This window comes from Ostrea edulis, chromosome 2 (genome assembly GCF_947568905.1).
Source record: "Ostrea edulis chromosome 2, xbOstEdul1.1, whole genome shotgun sequence".
NCBI lineage: Eukaryota > Metazoa > Mollusca > Bivalvia > Ostreida > Ostreidae > Ostrea > Ostrea edulis.
Window position 1 is genome coordinate 3,296,470 of NC_079165.1, and position 24,031 is coordinate 3,320,500.

Here is a 24,031-nt window from a genome sequence, read left to right on the forward strand (position 1 = left end):
CGAATCAGTTGAAAGATATAAACACCATATGCAGGTGATAATGGAATATTGCTACATAAATATGGGAAGTTGATGATGGAGAAGCTGAAATCATCCCGTTTATCATAAAGTTGAGTTATTGGTTTGCCGACTACATGTATATGATTATTTTCAACCCACCTTGAGAGTCAGAACCCTGATGTTAGGAAATTCTAAATTTTGGTACATTCTTTTATGCTTTTCCTAAATATGCACATAGGTTCCAGGGGTGCAAGAGTCCTTAGATTTACAATTTATGTCCCCCTTGTCTCAAAGATGCTTCATAGTAAATTTGAAAAGAATTGGAAGGGCATTTATCAAGAATTTAAAAAATGTTCAATTGTTAACGCACAACGGATAATGGTGAGCGCAGACCAATAGCAATCCGATGCACTCTGGTGGCCTAAAAAAAATTTTATAATGATAATTTTGTTAGTATGTAATTTTGTAATGAGCAAATTGTTGATTATTTGATTGTATTGCCCAACACAACCGTGACATTGATAATTGGTATTCAAGGAAACATTATGGCACCACCAGTTTCACCGTTATAATTACGGTTTGGGATGGAGAATCTAATGGATCTCCATTTTATTTCAATCTTTGTGTATGTCTAACTTTAAGCAATCTTATCATGTAAAATTATTTTTCAGTGCCCCTTCATTGGCTGGGATCAAGTATCTGCAGACTTTTATTGCCCATGTGACAGGAAATTTACAGCTACACTCTCATGAAAGGGAGGAAAAACAAACTACAGTAAAACACAGTTATAGTGAACCACAAGGGCCAACGAAAAACAGTTCATTATAACCAAAACTTCATTATACAGTAAAACACAGTTAAAGAGAACCTCCAGGGCCAGTGAAAAACAGTTCATTATAACCAAACTTCATTATACAGTAAAACATGGTTATAACAAACTTCCAGGGCCAGCAAAAACAGTTTGTTATAACCAAACTTTGTTAATATATTTAATAACATTTTCATTATTTTCCTTTCTTAAGGGAATAGATATCACTTGACAATAAGGCCAAAAAAAATCAATCAATAGTCTTTCAGGCACGCTGCATCTGTTTAAAAGGTACTGCATGAGAAATTCAACATATTAAGGAAAGATAGCTCATGTTACAGTTACAACCAAGTAGATAAAAATCTGCCTGTCTCATCAAAATTTAAATTTTTTGTCTGAGAAACTATTAATTTTTTTGGCCTAAGCATGAATTCATCATGACAGTGTTTGTTATAAGTGTTACTGTAGTGTGTACAATGTTAACACCAGGGGGAGCTGACAGTGGACCTCAAGTCAAACTCGTGAATCTTCAGATCGGGAATGTACAACAAATGGTCTGATGTGAACCTTTTTATTCAATAGCAAAGTTCTTCATAATATAAGTGAAAAAATAACATGTGTACATGTGTCTTGTCAAAGGAAAAACAAAGTATTAGTGTGACCGTGATTTAAAAAAGACAGAAACTTGTACAACCTTACAGTGAATTCAAAACAAAAAAATTCATTAAACCATAAATTTAAACTGTTTTCATTGTATTTCCAATGCAGATGTAAATACAAGATATATAAAGAAAGTACAAAACTTCTCACATATGAAGACTGGCCTCTAATATAAGATTTAAAAAATGCTACTCTTTTATGTAATGAAATTGAATACTGGGGGAAAACGCAGTGAAGAATTTGAATGTGTTACATCATTTTCAAAATATTTGGATGTTGGACTAGCACAGATATTTACTTATTTATATAATCGTTTGTAAAACAGTTTATTGAGTTCATTTTTTTTTATTAATACCTCAGCAGAAGGTAGTGTTTTTCTGAGCCAATCTAGGCTCAGAATGTTTAACATAAACTCTTGATCTGAGCCAATCAGAATGTTTGACATAAACTTTTAATCTGAGCCAATCAGAATGTTTGACATAAACTCTAGATCAATAAAAGTATCAAAAGTGATATTACACCTATTAAAGTACAGAACCAGAATATCAGACATGCACAAATCTTGACAGGTAGAAATAAGTGATTTTTACATTGTATACACAAATACATTTATTAAGTACTGTAATAATACATGGAATTAAATAATATGTATATAAATGTACATCTATGTGTTTAACTGGGTATCACATAGCTAATAATGCTGTACTGAGGATTGACTACAATATTGATCTAAACAGATCAAATCATAGACCCCTGAATACAAAGCTATACACAACCCTGAGATTACGATGGCTAAGAATTATATATGTGGAGAATAAATAAACATAAATATATCTTTTAAAATAAGGCATTAACTTCTACATTGTAAAATATTAATACATGTCATCGAAAACATTTCAAAACAGAAAGTAACAAGATGTGTTTGTGAAACACAAATGCCCCCGATAATGGCCAATTCCGAAGATAGCCAAGGTCACAAGGGCAAATATCTTGGTACCAGTAGAAAGATCTTGTCAAAAGAAATGCTCATGTACAATATGAAAACTCTAATATTTACCAATGTAAAAAAAAAAATTAAAAGTAGGTCAAATGTCAAGGTCAAAAGGTTCAATACCAACAGAAAGGTCTTGTAACAAGGAATACTCATGTGAAATATCAAAGCTCTATCTCTTAATGTTCAAAGGTTATTAGCAAGGTTAAAGTTTTCAAAAAGTAGGTCAAACTCCAAGGTCAACATCACGGGGTCAAAAATGTTGGTACCCACGGAAAGGTCTTGTCACAAGGAATACTCATGTGAAATATCAAAGCTCTATCACTTACTGTTCAAAAGTTATTAGCAAGGTTAAAGTTTCAGACAGAATTACAGAATGACAGACAGGACAAAAACAATATGCCCCCCCGATCTTCGATCTCAGAGGCATAAAAACTGAAAATTAATAAAATTGTGTTATTACATAATATTGAAATCAGATGTACGGTAAAACATAGTTATAGTGAACCTCCAGGGCTAGCCAAAAAACAGTTCATTATAACCAAAGTTTGTTATATCCAGTAAAGTTTTCGTTATTTTCCTCTCATAGGACAATGAATATCACTTTGCAATAAGCAAGAATTCACTATAAGCATGTTTCACTGTCTATTTTGAATGATATGTAAAAACTAAAACTTGAAGTGAATTCTGAATCTATTTAATAAACATCTAAAATTACATGCATTTGCTACGAAATTTTGTATGATATGTAAAATCAGACACCAGTCTTATATTCTATTACATACATGTAATTACATGCATTTGCTCGTTTAGTACCATTAGTAGCACATTGTGCGGTGTTTTTCCAACCTGTCAAGCACAAACTTGACATTGAGATGAATTATTTCCATGTGATAAAACAACACTGCCAATGACAATTTCTAAGATTTTCACCCATAAAAATAGAAAATAATAATGTTGTGTACAACAACGGAGGCACACGTATCACAGGAGAATAAACAAATGTAAAACCATAAACCTATCTGAGGAGTTCATTTTAGTCATATTTGTGGTTAAGACATCTCCGCAAAATAAAAGAAACGGAACTACATGCCCCCCCCCCCCCCCCCCCCCCCCAAGAAATTTAAAATCCACAAAAATAGAGTGATTTTACAGCATCAATGGTACATGCACACAACACTTTTATACTAGCACTAATTGTTTGATGACTTGCTGTTGTTTTTTTTTTTGTGTAGACAAAACATCAACCTGTAGCTTGCACTGCCATCATTCAAAGCTGCTGGCAGACTACCGAAATATACTCTGTTTGAGCTGATGCACATTGTATATTGGGAAGTTTATATAAATGTATATATATTTATATAAATATGTAGACTAGATCACTTTAAAATTCTACAATATAGACTTAGTCACTATTAGAAGTGATAATTTAATGTATTCTACAAATTATGGAATGCTAAATGATAAAATCTGCTCTGTGTTAGAGAGAACAGAAGTTAATGTTGGAATGTTTTTTGGATCTGAGGAATGTTAGTCATGGATGGAATGATCAGATTAAGCTGTCAATCATCCACACAAGACCAGCTGCTGGCCACAGAGTGGGCAGGGCTATATGTGTCTTCTTTCATTGCCATCCGTCTGCTGGAAACAGCCTACAAAAAAACAGAACACTACATGATACAGGATCTATAATACAAATATTCAAAATATTCCACAAATTTATTTCATGGAGAAAACAAATTTTAATCCAGAATAATCGAGTGAAACTGGGCAGTATGAAAATCCAAGCTTGCTATTAAGGAGGAATAACACACCAGAGAAATTTGACGTGAATGAACAGTGGAGGATATGTACAATAGTACATGTATCATCAAATTGAAAACTTTCAAATTTACTTTATTAAGTAAAAAAAATGCAGTTTAGTAGAAAGTACATGTAATATGGAAAAAAATTTAAAACCCCTGCTGTACTCGAACCTGCAATCTACAGTTCAGCAGTAAACATTGCTAACCTGTTTAAAAGTTACTCGACTAAGCATTTAAAGAAAAAAGGAATAGACAAATATTGCTGATATTTATATTTTCATTCATGTTTTAAAAGGAAGTCGGCCATTATGATGATGTAGTATACCTCCTTAAGATATTACCTGTTTCAGTATTTCTGCTATGGATGATATTGTACCCTTGCTGACTTGGCTTAAGTCCTGCAGTTGATAAGGATGAGGGTCGTCTGTTGGCAGTAACATCTCTTTCTGTTCTCGTAAATCCATGGACTTCACCATAAATCCGGTATTTTCTGAGGTGAATTTGGTCCTCAGCTCTGCCTCTGATTTTACAGGGTGCTTCCGGCGAGACGGAGTAGAAGGGAAGACTGGGTTTTTTAGAGGAGACTGTGAAGGGGAGACCACTGAGAACCCTGTCTTTGTGGAGGTGGGTGGCCCTTGTAGATCATGGATGGGTAAGGGTGGGGGAGGAGGAGGAGGGGGAGGTGGTGGGGGCGGGTTTTCGGGGATCAGTATAGGAGGTGGTACAACCTTTGATGGTGGTGTCCTCTTTCTGGAGCGGTCACTTCTAGCACTGTCCAGTCTGTCCCTCTCCTCCACCCACGCCTCAATACTCTGCCTGGCTGTTCCTAGGGATAAAGGAGGACCGGCCTGCTGCCCTATCACCTTGACCTTCTTGGCATCATAGAATTTGGAATTGAGCTCCTCTAATATAGATCCATTTTTGCTTTTGACTGAAACAGTGTTAGTGTCTGTGACCACAGTGAAAGAATTTGACTTATTTTTAAGCAGTCCTTCATCAGTTTCTAGACTGTCCCTAAGAGGCATCTCCTCGAGACTGTCCTCATCCATGCCGTCTGCTTCCACAATCTCCTCAAGAATCTCCTCAAGCTCCTCTTCCAATGTGTCACTCTGTCTCGCACTTGTACCAGTATATGGAGAGGTCTTTGAGTTGACTGAAGCTGGGGCTCTCTGCTTACTTGTGGGTGATAAACCACTGTCTTTTTCTCCTGAACTAATTAAAAGTTTGTTTCCCTCTGGTGCCTCGTCTGTGCTTGATTTCAGCGGAACGCCACTACTCAACCTCAGCTTAAGTTCGTCTTGTAGCGACTGAGGTGCTGCACCTTTCAATGATCGCGGCGTTGGCTTTGGAGTTTTGGTAGAACTTTCTTCGATGGCAATTCCCTCTTTTCCTGACGCAGTGTCTGGAGTCTTTTCAGATTTTGGAGACTGTTTCCTGGCAGAATCGTGCTGATTTGAAACTCTCAATCTGTCCTTTTGCTTGTTTAGAGTCTCTGCATTTAGTGATATTCTCGTGACACTAGGCCTCTGTGTAGCTGTCTGCTGGTTGCATGTTGGCGACTTTGAACTGCTGATGACAATATTTTCCGTAGATTTCACTGGTTCGAGTACCACTGGTATCCTGTCACTGTCCAAAGCCTTCAGATTTAAACTTAAATCCACGTTACCACTCACTTCCATAACTGGTTTGTGATTTGGAGATGACAGACCTAGATTTTTCTCGGCAAGATTGTAGGAAAATGAAAGGCTGTCCTCTGAACTGTCGGAGTCTGGACTAGATTTTGGACGGGGAGTGGGGTTGTCATCCGGGATACACAGGGTAAGACTTTCTGTCGTGGGGACATTACTGTCATGTGACACTCTGATGTCCTGAACAAGTGTGCGTACGTTTTCTGTATCCAGGGTGTTGCTGACGAGACTGATGATGGTGCGAGCTGACTGGACATCCTCCAGAGCCACAGGGGGAATTCCTGCTTCTTTAAATAGGGCCTGCCACTCGGGTGGAAAGGTCATGTTGTCCAGTTTAACTAGGATGTCCTACGATGAAAAAAACAGTGGAATATTTTCAGTCCATTTAATTTCGTTTGTTTAATTGGCTGAAAAACATACTTTATTTTTCAGTAACATACTGTATGTGTATATATTTTAGCAGGATTCTTATTTTAGTGCATTTGGTGGTGAAGAGAGAGGGTTAATTTATGGTTGCACTACAATGCAACAATCTTTATTTATCCATTATCAAACAAAGAACATGTGCTAGATCATCATTATGCTAAATTAGGCATCAGATCCGATTTCACAAATTTCTTAAATACAGTAAAATATTTAAAGTACCAATACAGTAACTTGCTGTTTAAAGCATTGTAAAGCCATTAACCTCTGATGTTCAAATATTTGCCCTACAGTACATGTATTTATCAAATGTACAAGTGATTAATGAATTATGAGCAGATTATGTTATTGGCTGAAGCAGCTAGTTTATAAGTGTCATTTGCAATCAAGATATTTTAGAACTCCAAAACATACTTTGCTGTAAAATTCATTCCTCAAATACCAATCAGAAGACATCATTTTATACATGGAAACTAGATGTTTCGATCATAAATGTGAAAAGATTCATGACTCATAGATTTAAAATGAATTTCACTGTACACTTTTATGATTTCATCATTCACCCTGAATAATCTCGCTGTGATTTCATCACTCACTCTGTATAATTTTGCTGTGATTTCATCATTCACTGAATAATCTTGCTGTGATTTCATCACTCACTCTGAATAATCTCGCTGTGATTTCATCACTCACGTTGAATAATCTCGCTGTGATTTCATCACTCACTCTGAATAATCTTGCTGTAATTTCTCACTCACCCTGAATGGCGGTCTCCTGGTAGGGAGGGGGTCCCAGCATTGTCTGATGAAGCTGGCCAGTTGTTCTGGACAGGACTCAGGGATCTCGGGTCTTTTGTTTGTACGGATCTTTTCCAGAACCTGAATAAAAAATCACAAGGTTTTATTTCTACAATTTGTTGATGAGATGTCAGAATGTAAATACCATACCACTACAATGTACATAAATCTAATCTTACACATGAAGAAATAGCTACTAAATATTCATAGATAATCATTTCCATTTAAAGTTTAGAATACATCTGGAATTTATTTACTAAGTAATAAACCTGTGTTTACCTGATACACAGAGCAGTCCTCATATGGCTGTTTCCTAGTCAACATTTCCCACAGGACAATGGCAAAGCTGTAGACATCGGCCTTTGCAGTTATGTCCCCTGTCTCTAGTAACTCTGGTGCCGTCCAACAGGGGGAGCCCTGAACTGGCTTACTCTTAGAGACTTTAGTTGCCTTCTGATGTGCATCATGCCTATAATGTACCCAATCAACACGTGTACAATGTACCCAATCAACATGTGTACAATATACCCAATCAACATGTGTACAATGTACCCAGTCAACATGTGTACAATGTACCCAATCAACATGTGTACAATGTACCCAATCAACATGTGTACAATGTACCCAATCATTATGTACGTACAATGTACCCAATCAACACGTGTACAATGTACCCAATCAACATGAATGTACAATGTACCCAATCAACATGTGTACAATGTACCCAATCAACATGTGTACAATGTACCCAATCAACATGTGTACAATGTACCCAATCATTATGTACGTACAATGTACCCAATCAACACGTGTACAATGTACCCAGTCAACATGTGTACAATGTACCCAATCAACATGTGTACAATGTACCCAATCAACATGTGTACAATATACCCAATCAACATGTGTACAATGTACCCAATCATTATGTACATACAATGTACCCAATCAACACGTGTACAATGTACCCAATCAACATGTGTACAATATACCCAATCAACACGTGTACAATATACCCAATCAACATGAATGTACAATGTACCCAATCAACATGAATGTACAATGTACCCAATCAACATGTGTACAATGTACCCAATCAACATGTGTACAATATACCCAATCAACATGTACGTACAATGTACCCAATCAACATGAATGTACAATGTACCTAATCAACATGTACGTACAATGTACCCAATCATTATGTACGTACAATGTACCCAATCAACATGTGTACAATGTACCCAATCAACATGTACATACAATGTACCCAATGAACATGAATGTACAATGTACCCAATCAACATGAATGTACAATGTACCCAATCAACATGTATGTACAATGTACCCAATCATTATGTACGTACAATGTACCCAATCAACATGTGTACAATGTACCCAATCAACATGTATGTACAATGTACCCAATCAACATGAATGTACAATGTACCCAATCAACATGTACGTACAATGTACCCAATCAACATGTACATACAATGTACCCAATGAACATGTACATACAATGTACCCAATAAACATGTACGTACAATGTACCCAATGAACATGTACGTACAATGTACCCAATCAACATGTACATACAATGTACCCAATCAACATGTACATACAATGTACCCAATCAACATGTACATAAAATGTACCCAATCAACATGTGTACAATGTACCCTATCAACATGTACATAAAATGTACCCAATCAACATATACGTACAATGTACCCAATCAACATGTACATAAAATGTACCCAATCAACATATACGTACAATGTACCCAATCAACATATATGTACAATGTACCCAATCAACATGAATGTACAATGTACCCAATCAACATGTACATACAATGTACCCAATCAACATGTACATAAAATGTACCCAATCAACATGTACGTACAATGTACCCAATCAACATGTACATAAAATGTACCCAATCAACATGTACGTACAATGTACCCAATCAACATGTACATACAATGTACCCAATCAACATGTACATACAATGTACCCAATCAACATGTGTACAATGTACCCAATCAACATGTGTACAATGTACCCAATCAACATGTACATACAATGTGCAAACAGCAACATGTTGACTATGTATCCAATGAACTACATGTTGACTATGTATCCAGTGAACAACATGTTGACTATGTATCCAATCAAATACATGCACAAAAACCATCAGTTTGTAAACATTAGCTCTTTTACAACTGTTTAGATGAGAAATGATTTTTCATCAAAAAAATGTTTATTAGTAAATTCAGCATAATTTTAACAAGGTCCAGTATTGAAACTGTTTTGGGTGTTTTTGGCAAGTACTAAATTGAATGAAATGATACAACCAAAATAAAAGATGTGATATCCGTACTGGTTTTTTTTGGGGGGGGGGGGGGGGGAGGGGGGGACTTTGAAAATTGAAAATTATGCGGAGTAGAAGATAAAAGAAGTGTGAAGTTTACAGTAGATTCTCTGTCATTGCTGATCTCCGTCTGGTAATACCTCTGGACTACCAGAGTATATACCCCCTAGTCATTTAAATAACAACACTATAAAAATGTGAATCAGGGGCAGACCACTCTATAATAAAAACCTCTTCTCTATTTCCAGCTTGCAGTATATTGGGAGTACTTAAATAACATTGGGAAACACCTTTGATGAAATGCATTAAACATCAAAACTTCAATCTGAGGAGACATGTCCGCTATCAGTGATGCTATTAGTCAACAGAAGTATTTTAGAATTACCTGAATTTTGAGAATCCAAAATCTGCTATCTTGGCTCTGTTGTCTGCACACAATAGAACATTCATAGACTTCAGGTCCAGGTGTAGGACAGTGGGCTTGTGTTGGTGAAGATAGTTCATACCCAGAGCAATATCATGGGCATATCGAAAGAACTCGGCGTGGTCCAGCGAGGGGCTAAAGAAGAAATCGTCCACATCAGTTAAATCTCCTCAACATGAGAACTGGGTCATTTTGAGATTTACACATTGTTTTAGTTAAATTTGAAACAGGGAGATCCCACAAAAATGACATAAAAATTATGACATCAAAATAAAGAAAATTCACCCTTTGTGACATATATTTGCCATTTAATCAAAAACAATATTGCTATGCATTGATCAAATTTCAATGAAATATTATCATATCAAAATATCTTAATGATTCTATAACTATATACATGTATATGATATGCAGAAATATTTCCTATCAGATTTCTATCCAGTGTCCACTAATTGTCTTTACATCTCTTGGCCCCCAAATATTCTTTCTACTTGACATCCCACAAGTCAAAATTGCCTAATTTTAAAAATATATATACTTTCCCTACCTACTGACCAATGATAATTAAAATCTTATTTTCACCTGGTTTTATCAACTCACATTTTCGTAAAAAAAAAAAGCTCAACTCGCCTGGTTGTAAAAACTCACAAGTCACATTTTTGTAACAACTCACCTGGTTATAATAACTAACAATTTACCTGGTTATAACACTCACCTAGTTATAATAACTCACCTGGTTATAATAACTAACAATTCACCTTGTTATAACAACTCACCTGGTTATAATAACTAACAATTCACCTGGTTATAATAACTAACAATTCACCTGGTTATAACAGCTCACCTGGTTATAATAACTAACAATTCACCTGGTTATAACAGCTCATCTGGTTATAATAACTAACAATTCACCTGGTTATAACAACTCACCTGGTTATAATAACTAACAATTCACCTGGTTATAACACTCACCTGGTTATAATAACTTACCTGGTAATAACTAACAATTCACCTGGTTATAACACTCACCTGGTTATAATAACTTACCTGGTTATAATAACTAACAATTCACCTGGTTATAACACTCACCTGGTTATAATAACTCACCTGGTTATAATAACTAACAATTCACCTGGTTATAACAACTCACCTGGTTATAATAACTAACAACTCACCTGGTTATAATAACTAACAATTCACCTGGTTATAACAGCTCACCTGGTTATAATAACTAACAATTCACCTGGTTATAACACTCACCTGGTTATAATAACTTACCTGGTTATAATAACTAACAATTCACCTGGTTATAACACTCACCTGGTTATAATAACTCACCTGGTTATAATAACTAACAATTCACCTGGTTATAACAACTCACCTGGTTATAATAACTAACAACTCACCTGGTTATAATAACTAACAATTCACCTGGTTATAACACTCACCTGGTTATAATAACTTACCTGGTTATAATAACTCACCTGGTTATAATAACTAACAATTCACCTGGTTATAACACTCACATGGTTATAATAACTAACAACTCACCTGGTTATAATAACTAACAATTCACCTGGTTATAACACTCACCTGGTTATAATAACTAACAACTCACCTGGTTATAATAACTAACAACTCACCTGGTTATAACACTTACCTGGTTATAACAACTCACCTGGTTATAATAACTAACAACTCACCTGGTTATAATAACTAACAACTCACCTGGTTATAACACTCACCTGGTTATAACACTTACCTGGTTATAATAACTAACAATTCACCTGGTTATAACACTCACCTGGTTATAACAACTCACCTGGTTATAATAACTAACAACTCACCTGGTTATAATAACTAACAACTCACCTGGTTATAATAACTAACAACTCACCCGGTTATAACACTCACCTGGTTATAATAACTAACAACTCACCTGGTTATAATAACTCACCTGGTTATAATAACTAACAACTCACCTGGTTATAACACTCACCTGGTTATAATAACTAACAACTCACCTGGTTTTAATAACTAACAATTCACCTGGTTATAACACTCACCTAGTTATAATAACTCACCTGGTTATAATAACTAACAATTTACCTGGTTATAACAACTCACCTGATTGTGTCGTGTAGTCTCTGGTGCAGCGTTCCTTTAGCCATGTACTCCAGAACCATTAGTGGGAGGCGTTCGGAGGTGCACACTCCCATTAGCAGCACCACTCGAGGATGTCGCAGATCTTTCAAAAGATTCACCTGCCAAAGGAAATAATGTCTCATCTACTCTGGTTCAACCAACAAAGAGCCATTTCTTTCATAGATTCACTCAGGCTGAAATTCACATTCTATGAAATCCGTTTTTTGTTGACATGTTCTTATTGATTTTTTTATACTAATTTTCAATGATTATTTTTGGTTACCTCTGCTGCGAAGTAGTTGCGGTCGTGCGGGGAGAGAGGAAGTTTTAACTGCTTTATGGCGACATCGGAGCCCTGATACAGACCGTGGTACACCATGGAAAAGGATCCTTCTCCCATCACATCTACAAAATGTGCAGGAAAATCTCAATGAAAAAGTGAATATTTTAGTACTGTTTTCTCTCTTGCAGAATGACTCCATGAACTGTAACAACAAAGGTATCACTCAAAGATGCCTCATTGATAAAACTATTTTGAAATAAAGAAAGAACAAACACTTGAAATGACATTTTCAGTTGTTGTTTTTTTTTTTTAAATCAAGGAAAACAATTGACGACAGCCAATAGAACTCTTCATTTTAGATGGCAAATTACAAGAAATGGCTCCAAATGTGTGATATATATTATTTTAGCTTTGTCACAAAAGCACTAAAGTTTGATAAATATACATATGAATATCTCGGAAGATTTCACTTGAAATTTCTCGTTTTTGAGGATCCAATTAGACTCTCTTATCATGTTTACTTCAGAACATTGCCATCTATTATAGAAATAGACATCTTTATAATCACTTATAGTGCAGTATAGCTAGGAGTCACTCTGTAGAATATTCTAAATATTATGCAAATATAATGTACAATCATATATTTCCTTGATATCAATTTGCTGCATCAGATTTTAAGAATGTAATTTCATGATTCTTTCCTTGAATAATGAATACTAATGAAATAAACTTAATACATTGTAGTAAAATTTATAATTAATATGGATAAACACAGCTTGTGAAATTACAGGTACGTCTCGTGACAAATAAGGAATTACCGGACTCATCGTATTCTAGATCCTTTATGCTGATCTCCACAGAGCGAATCGGATCATTGTGTCTCATTCGACTCAGTTCTGATTTTAGCTGTCTGAGCTCGTTACGGTGCTGTTTCCTTTCTTGCTTTAGTTCCTCAAAATGGTCTCCTTTACTCAGAGACCCAGTTTGTGTCCTTGACATTTGACCTCCATCCACATTATCTCCACCACCCTGACCCACATTTCTGCTCTTTGATCTCTGACTCCTAGGGAATACGCTGTCCACTGGGCTTCTGATTTGAGTTTCTAATTCATCAAGACGTTTCTGAAGATCTTTTACTAAATCCATGGTAACTGTGTCCCCAGCCATGGCTTTCTTTGTCAGAGTGTCAATCTGTCAACAAATGAAATATTCATCCAGTTCATTTATAAAGAACGGGTCTATCATATGATGTCAGGGGCATAACAAATGATAAATGGATGTGTAGGCACTAAGTGGCAAGGGGTCTGAGGGCAGGGCCCTGGTAGGGGGTCCAGGGGGACAAAGCCCCCTTGAGGAAAATGGATTTAAGCATTGTGAAGATGGCTGTTTTATCTTCATATTCATTAAGACTTTTTTGGGGGGAAATTATGTGTAGGCCAGGGCTTTTGTGCTACCGTTATGTGTAGGCCCGGGCATTTGTGCTACCGTTATGTATAGGCTCGGGCATTTGTGCTACCGTTATGTGTAGGCCCGGGCATTTGTGCTACCGTTGATGTTATGCCCCAGGATCTACACCTTGTCTGAGATACATTCTGATTTTTCAGAGTAGATCCAAATTCACTCTCAATATTTATAAAGACAGTACACTGTAAATAACTTTTATTTGTGACAATCTTATATCCATTTTAATTCCTGGAATTCTCTTGATGCAAAAATAAGGGTCTTGTGTATAATTTTGTGTACATAACAAATTAACAAATTGAATGTTCGTGAAAATTGTTTCCCTGGCAAATTCTACGAGGGAGGATTACAGAAATAAAAGTTTTGTGAAATACAAGTGATTTATTCATGACTATGATTTGAATGTCTGCCTCTTGGTCCCACCTGTTTTTCGATGTCCTTGACCGTGTTAGTCCTGGAGCTGTAAGAATGTCTACTGGACATTACCCTGTTGGAAACGAGACCTGTAAACAAATCAGATAAAGTCGTGCATTTCATCAAGTCGCACACTTAGATGTGAAATACAATATTTAACAATGACAGAGTAGTAATAATACTACCAATCATTTAAATTTTAAAATTGTAGAGGAAATTCTTTAATGTGTCTAGGAAATTTTAACAATTTCTCTCCATTATCTATCTAGATACAGTGGAGCCTCGTTAATCCGGACACTTTGGTTCGTCTGGATAAATGAAGCGTCCGGATAATTGAATTGCATATTTTCTAGCTTTGCACAAGTAACCGATATGTGCCTACTTTATTGATGCATAGTGAATTAAACACATTCTATCATTGGATTTCACCATTTGCATTAGTAAAAAAATATTATAATAATGTTAACATTTACATGTATTTCAAAGCACTAAAATTTAATGTACGTGTTCAGTGTATTTGCCTGTGCTTACATTGTACATACATATGATCCCTACAAATAAATATACAAAACTGTGTACCGTATGCACTAAAACAAATAATGAAGCACTTTATGTAACTATAAGTAAATAAATCATAAGTAACTAACATGATCATTTACACTTCAAACATTTCATAACACTTTTACTTCTTAAAGAGGCCGGTAATTTCCATCTGTCACGATTCATGGGTTCGGCGGTCTGTTAAAACAATCTTCATCGTCCAAAGTTGATATAAGAATTTCGTGATTATCATGTCAGTTGACAACATTCTTTAACCAAAATTCAATCTACCAGAGTTTATATTTCTTATTCTATAATTATCCAAGACAATATCGGGAGAACAAAATCATTTAAGCTCGTAATATCAAGACCTACTACTGCTTTGATCTAGTCACGCGCACCTATTATTTTCATGATGCGATAATAACGGAACAAAACTCGGGTGAAACTAACATTACAGGTACATACAGAATTTAATTGTAATTTTCCTTAAAATTGTAATTTTCTCACTTCTACCCAGAGTTTAAAAATTTGAAAGCAATAAAGCTCTACAACATCGTAAGAAGAATCAATCGTACACAGGTACATTCTACATGCGTGACATTCTAAACATTAAAAACTTACTACATATACATGTGCATGAACATACATGTATATTTCATGCCAATCAACAATATAAAATCCAAATCTAGAAGTATAATCTACACTCTTTAGATTTGAATAAGCCGATATCAATTTACGAATCAGTACAACTGATATGTGTAGCAGTTTAAAAAATATCATTACGTCATGATGTTTAATTTATTAATACTATTAGGGTATTGATCAAGACTATAAAATAATATGCTACAGATTTATTTACAAATTTCAACACTACACGCAATAAAAATCTTATGTGCGAAAATTGGCAATACAATGTCTCGATCGGCACGTGCTATCTAACGGACTTATCATCACACACCACCTAATTGGAGGGAGGTGTTGACAGGGAGGGTACAAGTAATCGCTTCAATTAGACAGTTTGGCTTGTTTTCTTTATAATTTACGCCTTGCTAAAATTGTCCGACACAGACCTTCCCTAAACATAATTACCGTCTGGATTAACGGTACAATTTTCATTGCATTATAACGTTTTGTAGTAAAAAGTGGCCGTCTGGATCCGGAACGCGAATTTCCGGATTAATGATGCAAAATAATGTATAAAAATTCTGTTCCCTAGAAAAATCGTCCGGAAGGTGAAGCGTCCGGATTAATGGCGTCCGGATTACCGAGGCTCCATTGTATTGTAATCAATGGATGATAAAGATACCCACAGAATTTGCTCATTGCTAGAATATCTGCAAAACAGTTTACATCTTTGAAATATTTGTGTACACTAGAAATTTAAGATTTTGTTTTATGTTGATATCACAGATCAGAAAAGCTAGAACTGTATGTAATCCATGCACTGATGCTTCTTACCTAGGCTTTCATGATGAAGATGGCGTGAACTGACCGGAACAGCCATACTTTGTCTGAGCGGGGGTTTTGAAGGGTTTGGACGATACAGGGGCCGTCTTGGGGGGAGAGCAGATGGTGTGTGCGTAGTTTCTTCCACTGCTGAAATATACATGAACATATTTCATAATTATTCCCATAAAAATCTCTAAACAGAGAAAAGTTATGTATAAATTCAAAGTATTTGCTTACTTGGAGTTGACTAGGCTATAGTTGATTACTTACTTGGAGTTGACCTGTGTTGCTATAGTTGATTGCTTACTTGGAGTTGACCTGTGTTGCTATAGTTGATTAATTACTTGGAGTTGACTTGTGTTGCTATAGTTGATACTTACTTGGAGTTGACCTGTGTTGCTATAGTTGATAACTTAATTGGAGTTGACCTGTGTTGCTATAGTTGATTACTTACTTGGAGTTGACCTGCATTGCTATAGTTGATTAATTACTTGGAGTTGACCTGCATTGCTATAGTTGATTAATTACTTGGAGTTGACCTGCATTGCTATAATTGATTACTTACTTGGTGACCTGCATTGCTATAGTTGATACTCACTTGGAGTTGACCTGACTGTGTTGCTATAGTTGATACTTACTTGGAGTTGACCTGACTGTATTGTTATAGTTGATGACCTTGACCAGTTCCTCTAATGTGTCCTCCTCACTCTCTTCCTCTGATGTCTCCATCTCCCGGATCTGTCTATCCGTTTCTTCCTGTTGCTTTCTCTCCATTGATTCTTCCCTCTAGAGAAAGATTTTCTTCACAATTTTGAATTTACTAAATCAGCAAAACCTCAGTAGTGCTTACAGGGATCCTCAGGCAGCATCTCTCTCTCTCTCCCCCCCCCCCCTTTCTCTCTCTCTCTCTTGCTTTTTCTAAGAGATCAGTAAGTTGGTATTTCCTGGTTTACATGGTATATATTATAGACTCCCCCTCTCTCTCTTGCTTTCTCTCTCTCTCTTGCTTTCTCTTTCTCTCTCTGGGAGATCATTAAGGGGTATTTTGTGGTTTACATGGTATATATTATAGACCCTCTCTCTCTCTCTCTCTCTCTCTCTCTCTCTCTCTCTTTCTCTCTTTCTCTCTTGCTTTCTCTCTCTCTTTCTGGGAGATCAGTAAGGGGTATTTTGTGGTTTACATGGTTTATATTGTACAGTTACACAATGTGATTAACTGTTTTATTATACCAAAACAAACAAGAGATTATTTATCAGACATTATTTTAACACTGGCCAAATCCTTCACACATATTACATTTTGCTCACTCAAATAAGTTTCAAGTAGATTTTTCGTTATCTTAATCAGTGATTTGATGTTAAGACTTGATTTACTGGTATTATCAATATTCGACTGTAGTTCTTATATCAAACCTCCCTTCTGCCATCATTACAATGATTGTCTGCTAATAACATTATGTCCCAGATCACAATTCTTGGAATGCTCCACCTACCAAGCATTTTGATTGGTTAGAAATATCAATGAATATTAATGAGGGAGTAGTCTCAGGGAGTACCACAAATTTTGCAGGGAGTTCTCTTCAGATAGGGAAAAATAGTGCATTTTCAGATAAATAGGCAGTTTTATCGTATTACTTTTATATGGAATAAACTCAGAGGAGGTATAATAAATACAGATATAAATCGTACCCTTTTCTTCTCCCTCTTTATGTGCCTGGCAGCCATTTCATCCCTGCTGGACTTTTTCTGTTCCTTCAGCAATCTCTCCTCTGGGGCCTCCTGTTTGTATTTTCTTCTTTTCATGGCTGCTTTGATGCCTATTAATTCAAATAAAAGAAACGGTAAGCTTAATGTTAACTTCGATACATTCAATACATGGCTATAGTCATTGTTTTTCTCCAATTACTACCTATGTAAGATTTTTTTATGACATGATTCTTGCATGTTACCCTGCATGCAAAACCGATTTCTTCGATGCAAAACCGATTTCTTCGATGCAAAACACCACGTAGGATTTTTCTGTCTCACTGATTATGAGTCATATATTCTGTATGATTTACATGGTGTACTTAAAATATTCTGCACTGTTTTCTTCAAATCTCGATTTGATGTAACTTTTCAGATAATTAGTCTCTTTGGCTTACACATAAATTGTAAACCATTTTCGGGTATGCTCTGTTTTATTGCATTTTACATTTAATTTTGATGATTTTGAATTTTCTTTAAGATCCTGAATGAATGCACTGTGGATAAAATGAAAATAACCCCTAAGTTTTTACTTGTGAAAGATCAGGAAATTCCACCTTGGGAACAAGATTCACTGTCTAGAACTCAGCAAAGCTTCGTCCTAGACTGCAAGTCTTGTCCCTTTGGTGGAATTTCCCAATCCCAACTTGTACTAATGACAAATTATTATCTATTGAGAGAGATCGGCCTAAATTATACAGCTGCAACATCACTCACTACAACGTCGTACATTTTAAAATATTTTACACAGCATAGCTATGTCAATGTCTAATTGATATCATAACTTTTTATTTTCTAAGTGTGAATCATTTTTGGGGATGCTCTTTCTGATTGTTGAATTTATTTCTCAATTTTATATTAAATAAAAAATTCTATTTCATTTGCCATTTTTCAAATTAATCAATATGATTCACAAGTAATCTAAAAAAAAAAAAAGATAATCCATCATGAGTTTTAAGTGGAAGGAGGAAAATTTTACCCTCGGTGTTAAATATTTTGATCAGGGGCTTGACAAGCCTCATCCCTGACAGAAATATTAAACACTGTGGATGAAATTACTTATCCCACATGTATACTAATCATAAATTTTTATATGGTCCTTCGGATGAGACCGCAAAAACTGAGGCCTCGTGTCACAGCAGGTGTGACACAATAAAGCTCTGCTCAAAGGCTGTAAGCGCTGAGCATAAGCCTAAATTTTACTACCCTTCACCGGCAATGGGGACGTCTCTACATCCATATAAGTGAAATATTCTAAAGAGGGACATTAAACAATACACAATCCAAATAACCATACCTTCCTCTGCCTTTTTATTCGCTAATTCTGTTGCCCTTTTGTTAGACAGGTCTGCAGACTTTGCCCTGGGAAGGTTTGGTCCTGATTTTGTTTTTTTATTTTTGACTTTGGCACTCTGAGGTCTTTCGGCGATGAGAACCCCTTTGCTGGGTTTTGACCTGGTTGATACACTGTCTTTTGGTCTTGAACTGGTTTTATCATTGTTCTGTGATCCCTTTTGAGATTCGCTTCCAGAAGTTTGCTGAGAGGAAGATTTAGCATCAGATTGTGGCCTCATGTTGTTGGATCTCTTCACTGAGGCACCGAGTTTTATGGATACCTGCTCCTGTGAATTGTCTTTGCTGTCTGTGGAATTATCAGAAGGTACAGGCTTCACAGAGTCTTTTATACTTAAACCCTCTACACTTTTGTTAGTTTTTAAGTCACCATCATTTTTTACAGATTTATTTGATGCCCTGCTCTGAACACTGTCAGTGACGATTGTATTGGGACTAGATTTCTCAGTGTTAGCATGTAGTGATACTTTATATTTCTTTTCTTGCTGTTTTAATTCTTCAATTCCAGCTAAAAGTTTCTTCATTGCCCCTAGTGCCAAAACACCCATCTTCTCCAGTTGTTTCTCATCCAATGTAACTAATACACTTATGTCAATTTCATTTCTTGCAAACATGTCAATATATTTGTCTTCCTCCAGAAGGGCTAGCCTCCTTAACCACAAATGAACACTGGGGTCACATTTCACTTTTGAATGACTTGAATTACTGTCTTTTTCCCTCGTATGTACGCCACTTTGTGAATTTTGACTAGAATTTGAATATGCAGAATTGGAATTTAAGTTGTTGCTGAAAGATTCAGTCAGTTGCACATTGGAAGTTTCTGGAGTAGACTTGCTTCTTGTTTTGAACAGTTCGGGATCAATCCTGTTGGTTTGTTTAGGTGATTCCTTCTTGATTTCAGTTTGTAACTCTCTTGATGGTTTTACATTTCCTTTCTGAGCTATCAAGTCTCTGCTTTTTATATCTTTACTTGGAGCTTTTTCGCCAACATTACCAGCCACAACATCAAATTTACGATCTCCTGCATTCTTCTTCACTTCAGCTTTGGATAATGTGTCAGTGTGTGTAACATCAAACTTAGATTCACTGTCAGAAGTATCTGTCTTTGTGCCCTTTTTCCTCCAGATGACTTTAGAGCTTGCCTTCTCTATCACCTTGGCTTTCATCACTGACATTTTGTCCACAGAAGATGAATCTGGAACAATAGCCGTCTCTCTGTGCTCCCTCTGCAGCTTTTTGTTGCCCTTTTCTTTAGTGTCCGCCAGAATTTGGTCTTTGTCTCTCGGTTTGACGCCATTCTGTGATGGTAGACTTTCGTCTGATGTTTTATGAGTGACACCTAACTGCTTACTTTCAATACCTAGGTTTTTATCACTGTTTCCTCTCTGTAGGGGCTGTGACCTGCCTCCCTTTTTGGCATTCTGGGCTCCAGCCTTCCTCTGCTCTGAGTTTCCTTTATTGAGGTCTTTTGCTCCTCTATAACTGTTCATTTTTCCAACACCACCATGCTCCCATCTTGATCCTCCTACTTCTTTCCTAGCAAAGGAATAACCACAACATACTGTAAACCAACTTGTATTCACGTGCGAGAAAATTTTGCGAGATTCCCGAGAACCTCATCATTGCGAATATTTCTCGTCACGAATCAATCCTTCAATGTCTGTCATAGGCTTGAAAAAGGCTCGATCACAAAAATTACTCCCTGCGAACCAGTTTACTACAGGTAAATCACGAAATAAAGTAGTCGCTAATAAAAGTTGCTTTACAGTATCACATTTATGTACAGATTTCCTTTCAAAGCTATTCTTCTTTTCCTAAATTCTGTATTTTTCATTGTCAGATGTACAAGTCTTTATAATCGCTTATCACAAATTCATCAATAAATTTTAAGGTGAGCTCATCATCATGAACGACAAGAAGGCTATATTTTTTAATTTACCTGATAATTCCTCTGATGCTAGTTTCTTCACTCTCTTGGAATCTGTTATGTAGTATCAGGGCATTCTCCAGATCCTCCACATCACTGTACAGCTTCTTACTCTCTTTACGCAGCAACTGCAAACTGCATTACAGAACGTTTCTTTACAACATTTGTCAAGCCACTACAATTTGCATGCATGATAATTAACCCTTGCAGCATGATAATTAACCCTTGCAGCATGATAATTAACCCTTGCAGCATGCTAATTAACCCTTGCAGCATGCTAATTAACCCTTGTTGGTCAACCTAGCTGTGCACAAGTAACACTAATTGTGAATTTTTTTTTTGCATTTGCCTAGAGACAATATTGTATAGTTAAAAATGTAGTATTTGTATATGGTTCCTGTTTAATCATTGTGAGACACAGGGTATTCTAGCTTTTAATTATGTGTACGTAAATCTACCTGACAGTAGCAAATGAAGATAGATTATTTCATGCTTTCCATTAATCTGAATATTTTTCATTAATTTGAATACAGATATTTTCCATTTTCAACATTGTTAACTGCTGGACATACATTTTCCCCTGACTGTGACAAATAACACACTATTATACATACTGTTTGTCGTCTTTGGTTTTGGATGTCATCGTAATTTGCTTGTGTTATTTATGAGGCTTGGTTCTGTCTTACTCTGTGAATTACAAAACCACTATCATATATATATAACTTTAAAAATACATGCTCAGATTTTGTGATTTAATTCGTGTGCCAAGTACGATTGGCTGAAGAAGCTCTTCGAGTAAATTCGAAATGGATATTAACTCAGGTTTCCACGGGTTCTGCTTTCTTAAACTACCAAATAAATATTCTGTTAAAATTCTAATGTAAGCATGTATTAACAATACCTTTACTGGGCTATGCATACTGGAATACCATAAATTTTATCCTCAAAATATGCAACAAACAAGTGCTGGCAAGTTGTTTACGTTGTTGTGGAACTCTTCTGTTTTTGCATTCGGTATCATTAAGTCGTTTCGAGAATATTCGTATGTAAATTGCATATCGTATGGTTATCTCAAATAGACAAAATAACTTTTATCATCCTTATAAATAGTTAATACAAGTTAAATGATGATCTTCTATATGTTAAACATATTACAAGTTCTCTCATATCTTAGCTGCGGAACTAGCTCTCTGATCGGTCCCAGTATTTACCCAGAGAGCAACAGTTCTGCAGCTACTCATGAACATCTACATGACAGGGTTACTGAAATCCTATACAAATTATGATATCTGATATAATTTCAATCACACAAGCTACACACACATCACTGATCTTTCCTCCGCAATTTAAAACGTACTTTGGGGAATTCAATGTATAATTTAACGATTATATTTCGTATCTAAAAATTACCTTGGAATTTACAAAATTTTGATTACTGCTTGATTTATTTTATCTTGAATTTTATATTGAAGTCAGTAGAAAGAGCATATTTTAGAGGCGATTGCATTTTCATCAAATCGCATGATTAAAAGTTACACAAACTTTCTCTTTATGAAAATATATAATAGAATAAACAGTTATCTTAATTTATAAATCATTCAACATTGTTAAATCTCCTTTCGTTGACTTATACACGCGCTGGAGCGTGAGATTCCCTGAGCGGAATTTCTTAGTCTGTGACGCGCTCATCTGGAAATATTCACATTCCTAATATTTTTGCCTTCGATATCTGAAATGATAACCATTTCCTCATGAATGTGAACAGTGTACGTATGAATCTTGATAAATATATAGTACGATTAGAAATTCCCAAAGAGATATAAGTAACATGTAAATATAAACAAGAGACCCATGGGCCACATCGCTCATTTGAGCTATAAGCGTAATTCGTTATACACTTTTAGCGAATTCATAATTCAAATATAACGAATTCCTTATAAAACTGATTTGTTCTACATGTACAGTATATCATTTGTATAAGAAAGCAGCAATCGATGTACTTGCGTTTGTATTGTCTCTAAGAGAAATTAAGCCTATGTATTTTCGAGAAGAAATATTTTTATACAAGAACTATACACACTGATTTATATATGATAAATTTTCTTGATGGATTATTAAGTCACGCAAGAACATGTCGAAGAAAAATGTCAACAAAATTATGTGCAATACATACAAACAGTTTATCGCAGTTGTCATTTACTTGTTGCTTTACACAAATTAAGGAGTGTACGATAAATTAAATGCAATCAAACTTCAAATTTAATTAACGAGAATAGTAAACAATACCGACAATATATTTGCTAAACGTATGTGTAAGTATTGTTTTGCGTTAACAACTTCTTTTGAAAAATACAAACAGAAATTTCGTAATAATTGTGCATGGGTCCTTTATGGCAGTGGAAAGCGATTGTTACAAATCACAAGTTTAAAATGAAAAAAAATTCGTTATAAAAGGTGATATATATGTTCATTTTTAATTCAGGGGGAATAGAAATTTACTTCGTTATATCCGTAAATTCACTGTATCCGTGTTCGTTATAGACGCAGATTTTTATATAGAATAGGTCCCTTCCTAACCCCAGGTGTCATGATTTCTATAAACTTGAATCTCCACTTTTTCAGGATGCTTTCATGTAAACGCCAGCTCTTCTGGCCCAGTGGTTAATGAGAAGAAATTTTTAAATGACCCCACCCTATTTTTGCATTTTTGTGATTATCTCCCCTTTGAAGGGGCATG

At 35.6% G+C, this 24,031-nt stretch overlaps 2 protein-coding genes across 7 annotated transcripts in view; one reads left to right on the forward strand and one right to left on the reverse strand.

Moving 5' to 3' along the window:
- Positions 1–1,550, forward strand: part of LOC125678998 (GTP-binding protein 8-like) — a 14,575-nt gene extending 13,025 nt beyond the window's left edge. For all 3 annotated transcript variants that reach the window (XM_048917850.2, XM_056157311.1, XM_056157312.1), the window contains one exon: positions 672–1,550. In XM_048917850.2, the coding sequence (XP_048773807.2) occupies positions 672–828 (157 nt within the window). In that variant the 3' untranslated portion in view covers positions 829–1,550. The remainder of the gene's footprint in view (positions 1–671) is intronic.
- The window catches only part of LOC125678995 (uncharacterized), a 26,189-nt gene extending 2,521 nt beyond the window's left edge, over positions 1–23,668 (reverse strand). The window contains exons 1-16 of one of the 4 annotated variants that reach the window (XM_048917846.2): positions 22,196–22,323; positions 21,909–21,981; positions 21,307–21,429; positions 19,312–20,903; positions 17,958–18,085; positions 16,907–17,054; positions 16,278–16,415; positions 14,286–14,365; positions 13,220–13,592; positions 12,402–12,523; positions 12,101–12,237; positions 9,935–10,108; positions 7,452–7,641; positions 7,134–7,253; positions 4,606–6,300; positions 1,364–4,111 (exon numbers count right to left, since the gene is read on the reverse strand). In XM_048917846.2, coding sequence (XP_048773803.2) covers positions 4,022–4,111; positions 4,606–6,300; positions 7,134–7,253; positions 7,452–7,641; positions 9,935–10,108; positions 12,101–12,237; positions 12,402–12,523; positions 13,220–13,592; positions 14,286–14,365; positions 16,278–16,415; positions 16,907–17,054; positions 17,958–18,085; positions 19,312–20,903; positions 21,307–21,429; positions 21,909–21,937 — 5,139 coding nt within the window. In that variant the 5' untranslated portion in view covers positions 21,938–21,981; positions 22,196–22,323 and the 3' untranslated portion in view covers positions 1,364–4,021. Of the gene's footprint in view, positions 1–1,363; positions 4,112–4,605; positions 6,301–7,133; positions 7,254–7,451; positions 7,642–9,934; positions 10,109–12,100; positions 12,238–12,401; positions 12,524–13,219; positions 13,593–14,285; positions 14,366–16,277; positions 16,416–16,906; positions 17,055–17,957; positions 18,086–19,311; positions 20,904–21,306; positions 21,430–21,908 lie in introns of those variants that run through there. The other 3 variants (XM_056157310.1, XM_056157309.1, XM_056157308.1) reach the window with 3 other exon arrangements.
- Between the last annotated feature and the right edge of the window lie 363 nt (positions 23,669–24,031).